Source organism: Ranitomeya variabilis, chromosome 1 (assembly GCF_051348905.1).
Source record: "Ranitomeya variabilis isolate aRanVar5 chromosome 1, aRanVar5.hap1, whole genome shotgun sequence".
NCBI classification, from domain to species: domain Eukaryota; kingdom Metazoa; phylum Chordata; class Amphibia; order Anura; family Dendrobatidae; genus Ranitomeya; species Ranitomeya variabilis.
This window is the reverse complement of record NC_135232.1, coordinates 141,476,291-141,490,001: the sequence shown is the minus strand read 5'-3', so window position 1 is coordinate 141,490,001 and position 13,711 is coordinate 141,476,291. Positions and strand designations below refer to the sequence as shown.

General features: G+C 41.8%; 1 protein-coding gene across 4 annotated transcripts in view; it reads left to right on the top strand.

The window, feature by feature from the left end:
• The window catches only part of SKIC3 (SKI3 subunit of superkiller complex), a 168,664-nt gene that overhangs the window by 24,026 nt on the left and 130,927 nt on the right, over window positions 1–13,711 (top strand). For all 4 annotated transcript variants that reach the window (XM_077289343.1, XM_077289333.1, XM_077289352.1 and 1 more), the window contains 4 exons: window positions 6,331–6,406; window positions 8,374–8,514; window positions 9,648–9,746; window positions 11,220–11,328. In XM_077289343.1, coding sequence (XP_077145458.1) covers window positions 6,331–6,406; window positions 8,374–8,514; window positions 9,648–9,746; window positions 11,220–11,328 — 425 coding nt within the window. The remainder of the gene's footprint in view (window positions 1–6,330; window positions 6,407–8,373; window positions 8,515–9,647; window positions 9,747–11,219; window positions 11,329–13,711) is intronic.

Sequence of the window (13,711 nt, the reverse complement as noted above, 5' to 3'; positions counted from 1 at the left end):
CGGACCAAGAAGATCGACAATCCCCTGACTGGGCCCCCTCACAGGTGAGTGTAATAAATGCTCTTTTTCTTATCTTTCAGGTCGGGTTGGGGCAGATACACAGCATGCACCTGAAAGGAGGTGGTCTTCTCTTATATCGTCAAACCTGGTTCGCTTTAAAGGGTTAGAGAGAACCTGTCATCACAATTATGCATATTAAAGTAAAGGCTAGGCCAGGCAATAATTACTCTGTTATACATATACTGGTTGTTCTTTATTTGAAGTTTGGGTGTAATAAGCTTTTGGTGCATAGGGAAGGGAGTGGGGGTAGGGTCTTCAGCTGTGCCCCAGCCCCTCCACCCACGCTGGTGTTTGAATCTGCCTCCTTTTTTAAAGTTGGCGCTGTCCTCATGCTTGTGCCACCTCTTCATTTTACTGAAGATTGCCTGGAGGTCAATCTGCACATGCACCACTACCCAAGCTTCAATTGCAAGTGAAAAAACGACCAGGATGCAGATTTCTTCCCACAAGGTTTCTATTGAATCTGTATAACTGCGCCATTATGGCTTTGCCTTTACTTTAACATGCAAATCATGATGACCGGTTCTATTTAAGTATTAAAAACAGCAAAAAACCCAGCAGCTTTCTGTGACTTAATACAGTACGTATTGGTCATGATATAACAGCTCCTGTAAAAAAGCTCAGCTCCGTCATTTGCCTTAATGATGGTGATTCAGTTCTGGCGCTTATACATTAACCTTTAGGGGAGGAAGCAGTTGTGAGCACATTGTGGCCGCTATTAGCATGGTGGAACAAGTTATTTCAGTCTGTCCTCTTTCTGTGTAATGATTTAAAAGCTCTCGCCCCAATTTCTGTGCCATCTTGCTTAATATGATGTGGTGATTAGTTGACTGTTTTTCTACTTTCCTTAAGTAGAGGGCATTTATTATAAAAGGAAATATCCTGAAAGTGCATCGAAAGTGATGTAGGATGATGTGATAATAGGGCCTTGTCAGACAATATTTGGATGAAACGGTCATTTACATTGCAGTAAGCTCTAGAATAACGGAAACGTATTTGAGTTTAATGCATACTTGTCCTTTTACACGGTAGAAAAGCATAGTCTTAGTGACGTCAACCCTCGCAACAAATTAAAGCTACTTCTGGAGCACATATCCATCAGGTGTGTCCAAGAATTGGCGATTCTCATGTTTTGTAACTTGTCGTTCACTCTTCTTGAGAGGTTGGTTTCTCTTCATCAGCGTTCTGCCAGAACAATAGGTGCTGTACCTTCCCAACATGAAATGCTCCTGTCAATGTCCAGTGGCTTGCCTTCTTCAAACTGAAAGCCTGTCTCTTTGAAACACATGTATGCAGTTCAACAGACAGAAGAGTAGGAGCAGATAGATGAAACCATCCCCACTTTATGTAAACTGTCTCAGTGTCTTACAATTGAGAACCTGCAATAGCCATTAAGTTAGACATTAAGAAGATGCCCAGTGGCTGGCACTCTGGATTGATTTTTTTTATGGGGGTGGTGGAGGATGATTAAGACACTATAATTTCTTAATTAATATTTTACAGATTGTCTTTATAGTATATTAACCATTAGTTGAACTGAGTTTGCCTGAAAGTACAGTGACCGTTAAGTGACATTGGACTTAATGTTTTATCATCCAGTATCAATATTGCATCTAAATATTCACTGACAGCCAGGATCCATAATAATCAGAACCTTTGTTGAGGCAACATTTTTGGAAACAAATGACAAAATATTTTTTAAACCTAATTTGTTTTGCACTAATCTCTTATTACCAGAATCATCATCCTCCAATCTGTAGTGATGGAAATGCACATCTGAATAAAACATCACAAGAATTGCTTCTCTATGTGACGAACGCTACATTACTTCCTTCTAACATTGATATACCAGGGCATATTCATCATTTTTTATAGATGTGTGCACATACACTCACCGGCCACTTTATTAGGTACACCTGTCCAACTTCTTGTTAACACTTAATTTCTAATCAGCCAATCACATGGCGGCAACTCAGTGCATTTAGGCATGTAGACATGGTCAAGACAATCTCCTGCAGTTCAAACCGAGCATCAGTATGGGGAAGAAAGGTGATTTGAGTGCCTTTGAACGTGGCATGGTTGTTGGTGCCAGAAGGGCTGGTCTGAGTATTTCAGAAACTGCTGATCTACTGGGATTTTCACGCACAACCATCTCTAGGGTTTACAGAGAATGGTCCGAAAAAGAAAAAAAATCCAGTGAGCGGCAGTTCTGTGGGCGGAAATGCCTTGTTGATGCCAGAGGTCAGAGGAGAATGGGCAGACTGGTTCGAGCTGATAGAAAGGCAACAGTGACTCAAATCGCCACCCGTTACAACCAAGGTAGGCCTAAGAGCATCTCTGAACGCACAGTGCGTCGAACTTTGAGGCAGATGGGCTACAGCAGCAGAAGACCACACCGGGTACCACTCCTTTCAGCTAAGAACAGGAAACTGAGGCTACAATTTGTACAAGCTCATCGAAATTGGACAGTAGAAGATTGGAAAAACGTTGCTTGGTCTGATGAGTCTTGATTTCTGCTGCGACATTCGGATGGTAGGGTCAGAATTTGGCGTAAACAACATGAAAGCATGGATCCATCCTGCCTTGTATGGAGCATCTTTGGGATGTGCAGCCGACAAATCTGCGGCAACTGTGTGATGCCATCATGTCAATATGGACCAAAATCTCTGAGGAATGCTTCCAGCACCTTGTTGAATCTATGCCACGAAGAATTGAGGCAGTTCTGAAGGCAAAAGGGGGTCCAACCCGTTACTAGCATGGTGTACCTAATAAAGTGGCCGGTGAGTGTATATACAGTGGGGGAAATAAGTATTTGATCCCTTGCTGATTTTGTAAGTTTGCCCACTGACAAAGACATGAACAGTGTATAATTTTAAGAGTAGGTTAATTTTAGCATTGAGAGATAGAATATCAAAAATAAAATCCAGAAAATCACATTGTATAAATTACCAGTATGTAAATTTATTTGCATTTTGCAGTGAGAAATAAGTATTTGATCCCTCTGGCAAACAAGACTTAATACTTGGTGGCAAAACCCTTGTTGGCAAGCACAGCAGTCAGACGTTTTTTGCAGTTGATGATGAGGTTTGGTCACATGTCAGGAGGAATTTTGGTCCACTCTAGAGATGAGCGAATATACTCGTTACTCGAGATTTCCCGAGCACACTCGGGTGGTCATCCGAGTATTTTTTAGTGCTCGGAGATTTAGTTTTCATCGCCTCAGCTGAATGATTTACAGCTATTAGCCAGGCTAAGTAGATGTGGGGGTTGCCTGGTTGCTAGGGAATCCCCACATGTAATCAAGCAGGCTAGTAGCTGTAAATCGTCCAGCTGCGGCAAAGAAAACTAAATCTCCAAGCACTAAAAAATACTCGGAGGACACCCGAGCGTGCTCGGGAAATCTCGAGTAACGAGTATATTCGCTCATCACTAGTCCATTCTTCTTTGCAGATCATCTCTAAATCATTAAGATTTTGAGGCTGTCGCTTTGCAACTGGGAGCTTCAACTCCCTCCATAAGTTTTCTATGTGATTAAGGTCTGGAGACTGGCTAGGCCACTCCGCGACCTTAATGTGCTTCTTTTTGAGCCACTCCTTTGTTTCATTGGCTGTATGTTTTGGGTCATTGTCTTGCTGGAAGACCCAGCCACGACCCATTTTTAATGTCCTGGCGGAGGGAAGGAGGTTGTCACTCAGGATTTTACGGTACATGGCTCCATCCATTCTCCCATAGATGTGGTGAAGTAGTCCTGTGCCCTTAGCAGAGAAACAACCTGAAAACATAATGTTTCCACCACCATGCTTGACAGTGGGAACGGTGTTCTTTGGGTCATAGGCAGCATTTCTCTTCCTCCAAGCACGGCGAGTTGAGTTAATGCCAAAGACCTCAATTTTTGTCTCATCTGACCACGGCACCTTCTCCAAATCACTCACAGAATCATCCAGGTGTTCACTGCCAAACTTCAGACGGGCCTGCACATGTGCCTTCTTGAGCAGGGGGACCTTGCGGGCACTGCAGGATTTGAAACCTTTATGGCGTAATGTATTACCAATGGTTTTCTTGGTGATTGTGGTCCCAGCTGCCTTGAGATCATTAACAAGTTCCCCCCTATAGTTTTAGGCTGATCTCTCACCTTCCTCATGATCAAGGATACCCTACGAGGTGAGATTTTGCATGGTGCCCCAGAACAATGTCAATTGACAGTCATTTTGTATTTCTTCCATTTTCTTACTATTGCACCAACAGTTGTCTCCTTCTCACCCAGCTTCTAACATATGGTTTTGTAGCCCATTCCAGCTTTGTGCAGGTCTATGATTTTGTCCCGGACATTCTTATAAAGCTCTTTGGTCTTGCCCATGTTGTAGAGGGTAGAGCCGTGATGGCGAACCCATGACATGCGTGTCAGCACTGACACGCGTAGCCATTTTTTATGACACGCGGCCGCATGCCAAATAGGACGTTTCATCCTCGGCTCCTGCACGGCCATGTGCAGTAGCCAAGGATAGAGATGGGCGAACCCGAACATACTGAACACCTACTGTTCGGGCATGGACACCGAACACGGAAAAACTCTGCCAGTGCTAGCGGGGATGTTACCGAGGTCATGGCAGTTCAGCCCGGTCAGAAGCGGTGTTTGCCACGCTGTCATGCACATGACAGCATGGCAAACACTTCATGTTCGGGTCCACATTCAAGTGAATGGGGTCCGGGTTCAGGTCCGGGAACTGTTCTGGTACTCGAACCTGAATTTTTTAACTGTTTGACCGGACCTGGGGTCCGCCCATCTCTAGCTGAGGATGAAAGATTTGCTGTAGTGTAGTGTAGATACTCTGTGCCGGAGGTCTGTAGGCCAAAGCAACAGAACTCTGACACAGAGCGTCTAGTTCTGGGCCGTTAGGGGATCTTTGACCTCAATTCCGGCTGGCGGAGCAGAGAGTGGTGGAATGCCGTGGGGGGACGCATCTCTGGGGGCCCTGTGATCGCCATTACCAGCAACCACATAACCACAGCAACCATCATCTAATCTACTGTTCTGGGGTGTCATGGATTTCTAATTAGCCGTCATTACTGAGATAAGTGATGAGGAGGCTGGGAGAGGCAAGGGCCTGTGCTGTGGGTACCATTTCCTGCTACTAGAAATAGCTGCAGCCATCTTAATTTGCATAAGTAACGCCATCTTTCAGCAAAGTGCAGACTCCATTTCACCACTTTTACTGGTGTGCATCCTTATTAACCCCTATTTTTGCTTATTAACCCTGTCCTTTCCTAAAAGACAGTTACATGTGCCATCTTGTGGTCAGTTAGGCTAGTTAACCCCTAATTTCCTGCAGGGCTAACAGGCTATCTATAATTCTATCTTCTGTCACTGCCCCCCTAGTGGAGAACCCAAAAAAATATTTAAAAAAAAGGTTAAGTAAAGGAAGTTTAACACAAGTTAAATAATATCAAGACCAACAAACGAAACGACTGATGGATGAACACAAGTCACTTGTAGCAGCAGGTAAGCTAAATAATTAGTTTTTGGTTTATTAAATACAGTTATATATTTACAATTATAAATTTTTATTATTTAAACTATAAATATCTCAAAATTATGTTTTTTTTTTCTTGATGTGACACGCCACCCGAGTTATGCTTGGTTATTTGGTGAATTAACACACCAAGCTCAAAAGGTTGCCCATCACTGGGTTAAAGTCTGACTGATTAATTGAGTCTGTGGACAGGAGTCTTTAAGGTGACTATGTAAGACAGCTGTCATTAATGCAGGTAATGAGTTGATTAGGAGCGTCTATCTGGTCTGTAGGAACCAGAACTCTTAATGGTTGGTAGGGGATCAAATACTTATTTCTCACTGCTAAATGCTAATAAACGTATATAATTTTTAAAATTTGATTTTCTGGATTTTATTTTTGATATTCTATCTCTCAATGTTAAAACTGGCCTACCCTTAAAATTATGTTCAGGTCTTTGTCAGTGGGCAAACTTACAAAATCAGCAAGGGATCAAATAATTACTTCCCCCACTGTACACATGGCATATCAATATTAGAAGGAAGCAATGCCGCCCTTGTAACATTCGTCACATAGGTAAGTAATTTGTATCATGTATTGAGATGTGCAATTCCATTACTATAGATTGTAGGATGACCAGTCTTATATAGATATGTATATACGGCTGAAAATGAAAATAATCAAGATGATTACAAGGTTAATTGGTTATTTGGCCAATTGATATTCTATAAACCATTGTAATCCTTACTTCATTTTCCAGTTCTGACAAGCAAAAGTGGAGTGAAGTTTGTAAAAAGTTAGTGGAGCTATATCAGCAGGAGAAGAAATGTGTGCAGGTGAGCTTATATTTTACATTCAACATTACAATTATTTGGAATATACGGTAGTTGACAGCTCTGAGGTCTCCTAACGTTGTATGTAACCTCTTTTAGCCGCTTTAATGCAAACAAAGCCTCGGTAATGTCAGTGTGGTGACCTCTACATATCTGTATATAGATAAACACATGATAACCAGTGGTAACCAAAAACCTGTTAGATATCACTCAGCACTGTCAGACTTTTTATGCTTTTTTAAAATTATAGCAAAGCATTTTAAAAATGATAAATTTTCCGGAGATGACTTATGTGCTGGTGTTTCCACACAGGTGGTGTACAGTGGCATGTAAAAGTTTGGGCACAACTGGTCAAAATTATAGTTATTGTGAAGAGTTAAGCAAGGTGAAGATGAAATGAACCCTAAAAGGCCTAAAGTTAAAGATGACACATTTCCTTTCATATATTAGGCAGGAAAATATATTTATTATTGTCTTTTAAATTTTAAAAATTACAAAAAGGATAATGGGCTGATGCAAACGTTTAGGCTTCCTGCATGGTAAGTACCTTGTAGCACCCCCTTTTTAAAATATCACATCTTATAAATGCTTTTTGTAGCCAGCCAAGAGTCTTTCAATTGTCTAAGGAATTTTCATCCTTGCTTCCTTGAAAAATTCTTTCAGTTCGGTGAGATTCCTGGGTCGTCTTACTTGCGCTGATATTTTGAGGTCTTGCCACGGATATTCAATGATGTTCAGATCAGGGGACTGTGAGGGACATTGTAAAACATTCAGATTGTGCCTTTTGAGGCAGTCTATTGTGGATTTTGATGTTTCACCTTCAGCTTTTTTTAACAGATGGTGTTATGTTTGCATCAAGAATTTGTTGAAATTTAATTGAATCCATTCTTCCTTCTACCAGTGAATTTTCCCCAAGCCATTTGCTTCAACACAACCCCAAAGCATGATTGATCCACACCCATGCTTAATGGTTGGCGAAATGTTCTTTTCCTGAAATTCTGTGCCCCTTTTTTCTCCACATGTACCTTTGATCATTGTGGCCAAAGAGTTCTATTTTAATCTCATCTTTCCACAGGACTTGTTTCCAAAAAGCATAATTCTTGTTTTGATGTTCTTTTGCATACTTCTGACACTGAATTTTGTGGTGAGGATGCAGGATCGGTTTTCTTCTATTGAATCTTCCATGAAGGCCATATTTGTGCAGGTGTCTCGGAACAGTAGAACAATGTACCACAACTCCAGAGTCTGCTAAATGTTTCTTTTGCAGTCAAGCGGGGGTTCTGATTTTACCTCTCTAGCGATCCTACGAGCAGACTCTCACTGAAATTTTTCTTGGTCTCCCAGGCCTTTTCTTGACCTCCACTGTTCCTGTTAACTGCCATTTCTTAATTACATTTCAAACTGAGGAAAGAGCAACTTGAAAACACCTTTCTATCTTCTTACAGCCTTCTCCTGCTTTATGGGCCTCCACCATTTTTATTTTCAGAGTGCTAGGCAGCTCCATAGAAGAACCCATGGCTGCTATTTTTTGGCACAAGGTTAGAGAAGGCTGGGTTTTTATAACCCTGGGAAATTTGTATCCCTTGGCCTTCCCTAACAATGATAGTGAGCAAGCCATAACACCAACAGGCTAATTTAGGTCTAAAATTTTGGGCAAAGTTTTCTGAGCACACAAATCTACAAGGGTGCCCAAACATTTGCACCGGCTCATTTTCCTTTTTGTGATTTTTAAAATGTAAAAGATGAGTATATAAACTTTATACATATACCGTATATACTCGTGTATAAGTCGACCTGAGTATAAGCCAAGGCACCTAAAAAATGTGCTGAAAAACTCGGCTTATACATGAGTATATACGGTATGTATATATATTTAGACTATGAAAAGCTGGTATCTCTCAGTGAAGCATCTAACAGATGGAAAATATTCCCATTGTCCCTTTTAACCCATCGATGTTTCCATATATCAGGCAGCACATACATGGCAACAGTTGATCAAGATGAAGGAAGATGAAGACATCAAAAAAGATGAACTTTACCAACTATGGAAAAAGATGACTGAGCTGCTCGGAGAGGAGACTGAAGTCCAGGACAGTGAGACCCAGCAGCTGGTAAATTATATTGCTGATGCTTTACTTTTTTTGCTAGATTATACAGATTCTGTATACACATATATGCACTTCACTTTTACAATAAACCATTAGGCCCCTTCAGGGACTATAGCCAGGAGCTTCCCCTGCACCTGCAGTTGCTCCTCTGTGGATCCCACCATTTAGAAACGTTCCTCTTTCTCAGTGGTACGTTCATTGCTTGTCAAAGCTAAAAGGTCCACAATCTGATATAATGTGTCTTTACACTACACTTTGCATTTTGTTTTTATTTTTTTCTATTCCTAGGGACTTTCTGACTTCTTGCACGTCTGGTAGATAAGAGAGCTTAATAAATGTTAAAGGGAACCTGTCAGCAGGATTGTGCACAGTAACCTACAGGCACTGCCAGGTCGGCGCCGTTATACTGATTAAATGATACCTTGGTTTATGAAATCCGTCTTGTGGTTGTTGTTTAATCTTTATTTTTAGTTTTCAGCTAAAGACATGCTCGTGCTTCGGGGGGCCTGTTCACTTCAAGTATTAAGTTTACATTTTTACGTGGTTCTAAGATGATCGCAACTTATCATCTATCCATAGGATGGGAGATTTGTAGCTGAACTCCCGGGGTCCCATCGTTTCCCACCCTTCCCCCACTCTCCTTCAGTGAACTCGAGTAGTTAAATTAAACGGGTTGTCCAATGAAAACGAATTATCACCTATCCAGAGAATAGCTAATAACTTGGTGATCGGGGGTGGTCCGACTACTAGGACCCGCAATGATCACCATAATTGGGAAATCTTTATCTGTGACTGAGAACTTTCATTGCCATTACAATTAGGAGCAGACCGCATGCCTGACCGCCACTCCTTTCATTCTCTGTGGGGCTGAGATTCACGCTCACTTGCCCCATGGGGAATGAATGGAGCAGCGGTTCAGGAAGCGCACTGCTAATCTATTCTGATGGGAATAAGTGCTTCATTCTGCTGATTGGTGGGGTCCCATACTAGAGAATATTCACTTTACTGAGCGGACAGTGTTCTTGTTGTGCATAGGTTACTATAATTACTATTTATCCTGTCCGGCTGGAACATTAACATGTGAATCTACTTTTCTATCGACTTTATAATATGTAACCGCTCTGCTTCCATTACAGCTATTACATGCGTTTGATAAGGCCCTCTCCTGTCTGGAGGAGATACCTGCAGAAGAACACAAGGAGCTCTGTCAGCGGTACATTCTTTGCTTGTCCAAGGTAAACAGCCCACAATCTGATATATTGTGCCTTTTATAGCAGCATTGTCTTTATAGGTCCAATATTCATACAGCAAAGCCTGTTCACTAACCAGGGCACACACACTGCACCAACAAGTTACACTTAGCAAGAATTTCTATATCATGCCATTGGAGAAAATGCCCCACAGTAGAAAACCTGAACTAATAAATCCGTACCCAACCTGTAGTCACTGCAGGAATCAGTAGCTGAGGACCGGAGGCCCCAACCTATTATTTAGCTAATAGTGCATAGTCCGTGTCAAGTACAGATGTTTCCTTCCATAACTTTCCTCTTGGATTAATACATCATAAGATATGGGGTTTGAAATGTGAAAATAAAAATACGGAATTTCATGTTATTCTGTCACAATAAGACGTGTCTATGCCCCCTCTGCTGGTTGTGATGTGAATTGCAGGCTGTCCAGGGTTTTGCATGTATATCATGATCCAAGAAGTATCGTTTCTCCTTGTGGAGAGTGACATGATAAGCATGTCGAGGTGAGGAGACTTAAAGCCGCAGTGCTCCTCTGGGAAATATGCAAATTGTCTCTTCAGAGAGGAAGAGGACTAGAACTCTAGTGCCACCTATTGGAAGTAGCAATCCTAACAGTCAATGTCGACCCTTTAACGAGTCTTGTCACATGACGTAGGATAATAGCCAAACCAGAATGCAGAGTGCAAATTGAGATTTGGTTTGGCTCTTATCCTAAGTCATGTGACAAGGCTCGTCAAAGGGTCGACATTGACTGTTAGGATTGCTGCTTCCAATAGGTGGCACTAGAGTTCTAGTCCTCTTCCTCTCTGAAGAGACAATTTGCATGTATAGCATGATATTGTTTTGAAGTCCTTATTAACTGTAAGAAAAAGGCAATGGCGGACACATCTGCGTTCTTCTGTACAAGGGTTGTAATTTCACATTTGTTCATGTCCCCAGTGAGGCTACAATCTAATTTACCATTCACTCGTAAACTACGGCCAATTCCATGGCAATTCGGCTTTGGAATTTTCACACTAATGGATTATTGGGGAAGGAAAATCTTTAGAATATTCGGGTAGCAGAGATTTCAAATCTGTAATCTGCAGTAAATGTGCAAAAATATAGCTACGCCATGGAAATCCTCAGGAAAATCCGCACAATTGTTTTCTGTTATATATGAATATATCCTAAATGGCAGGGGCGGACATACCAGTAATACACCCTGTTCAACAGCACAGGAGCCCAAAAGATAAAGGGCAGCACCTCCAAAATAAGTGAGATTGGGCATTTTGATGAATTATTGGGATACAAAGGGCCCATGTACCGTTCTTGCACAGCGACCCTCCTCTGTCTGTATCCGCTAGTGCTAAAAGATTGGTGCACAAAATGTTTTGTTCCCTTCCAGGTTTGTCATGAGGTGGTATATTTAGTGTACTGCAATGTGCAAAATCGCTAACATGCCTTGTATATCTTTAGCTGCCAGATGAAGAGTCGAAATTGAAGGAGATCTGTGACAGCACGGCCACCACATACCCATCTTTCAGTTTTCCCCTAGAAGTACTTAGCATGCATTACATCAGGTCTGGTGAGTATTCTGGTCTTAAGGCTTGAAGTCTGACCTTTCTGATTGCTGCAGCCATTCACTGACTGTATCAGAGTGATTGGCTGCAGTGGTCACATGATCCTATGTCACTAGTGTAATATCAATGAGTATTTTAACTCATTCTGAGCCTCCTAAAAATATTTTGTAAGTTGACCACCTCTTTAAAGAAGCTCTCCCATCAAAACTTGTATCCTCCTAATTTTGTCTTTCTGCCCAGGTAATTCTGCTCTGCTCTATGTAGAAACAGGAAGTCTCTTGTCCCTGCAAAAATCATTCCCCTCTTCAACTCCTAATCCAGCTGCTCCCACCTCTACCTGTCAGGGACTTTTGCAGTGACTCATGACCCAGGGAAAATTGACTTCCTTTTTCTACATAGATCATTGAAGGGTTCAGCGAATCAGTTTTTAATCACGTGATGTCATAGACCTAATGGAAAAGAGAATAATTACCTGGGGATTTATAATTAAATTAATAAAGGGGATGGGAGAACTACAATACCCAGATAGATTAGCGAAATTAGGATTATTTAGTCTAGAAAAAAGACGACTGAGGGGCGATCTAATAACCATGTATAAGTATATAAGGGGACAATACAAATATCTCGCTGAGGATCTGTTTATACCAAGGAAGGTGACGGGCACAAGGGGGCATTCTTTGCGTCTGGAGGAGAGAAGGTTTTTCCACCAACATAGAAGAGGATTCTTTACTGTTAGGGCAGTGAGAATCTGGAATTGCTTGCCTGAGGAGGTGGTGATGGCGAACTCAGTCGAGGGGTTCAAGAGAGGCCTGGATGTCTTCCTGGAGCAGAACAATATTGTATCATACAATTATTAGGTTCTGTAGAAGGATGTAGATCTGGGGATTTATTATGATGGAATATAGGCTGAACTGGATGGACAAATGTCTTTTTTCGGCCTTACTAACTATGTTACTATGTTACTATGGGTTGAAGGGCAAAATGAGCAATTGTAAGTACACAGTGCTGTATAATATAATGATTGCAATATATTAAGAGGATAGAAATTTTGTTAGTATGTAAACAGTGTTCTGCTACCTCGAATTACAACTATAGGTGGGATCTGCTCACATGTGTCTGATCCCCTCCACATTTCAGTATTTACAGCAGAAGGGAAGATAAAGTTTAGGATAAGGGTACTGTCACACATTGGCACTTTTGTCGCTATGACGGTACGATCCGTGACGTTCCAGCGATATCCATACGATATCGCTGTGTCTGACACGCAGCAGCGATCAGGGACCCCGCTGAGAATCGTACGTCGTAGCAGATCGTTTGGAACTTTATTTCGTCGCTGGATCTCCCGCTGTCATCGCTGGATCGTTGTGTGTGACAGCGATCCAACGATGCATTCGCTTGTAACCAGGGTAAACATCAGGTTACTAAGCGCAGGGCCGCGCTTAGTAACCCGATGTTTACCCTGGTTACCATCGTAAATGTAAAAAAAACCAAACCGTACATACTCACATTCCAGTGTCCGTCAGGTCCCTAGCCGTCTGCTTCCCGCACTGACTGACTGCCGGCCGGCAAGTAAAAGCACAGCACAGCGGTGACGTCACCACTTCTGTATTTATCACCCACTCCTGGTTTTGGCTCACAAATACTGATGTAAAATACTGACCAAATACTGCTAGTGTGACGGCAGCCTAATAACGTTGAAAACAAATTCAGAAGTTTGTGAAAAAAAATTGTTTCCACTTTCAGAGACCTGTAACATTTTCTATTTTTCTGTTGATGGAGCAGTGTGGGATATTTTGATAGCTTTTTTATTACATTATTTTTAAGGAGATAAGGTGATTAAAAACATAGTTCCTGTATTTTGATTATTTTTATGGCGTTTCTCATAGGTGTTAAAGGTGTTCTCTGGTCTAAAATGACAAGTCTGCAGTCACTCTGTGTGAATCTTGTCAGCGCACGCACTGTACGCTATGAAGATTCGCCGGTGGCCACGTCGGGAATGATTGTCACGTAACCACAAGTATGCAATATGATGAACGGTTTCCGCTTGCTCAGTACAAATGTATTGTGCGATGTCGGAAACTGGTTAGTAGGGTTCTGTCCAGGAGATTGCAAATCACATACTTGCGGTCACGTGATCGTAGTTTCCGGCACCGGCGAATCCTCACAGTGCGTAGTGAATATACTCCAAGAATTCACAAGTCTGCAGTCTCATGGTCTCATACTTTTTTAGACCGGACAGCCCCTTTAATTAATTCCTCACCAACATATGACGCACTGGTATGTGATATGCTGATGTCCTAACTGTGAAGTAGGCTCAGGAACTGAGTTCACATCCATGCCTGCAGATAATGGCTGTAATATTCAGGGGGCGCACTGTTTTAGCACACC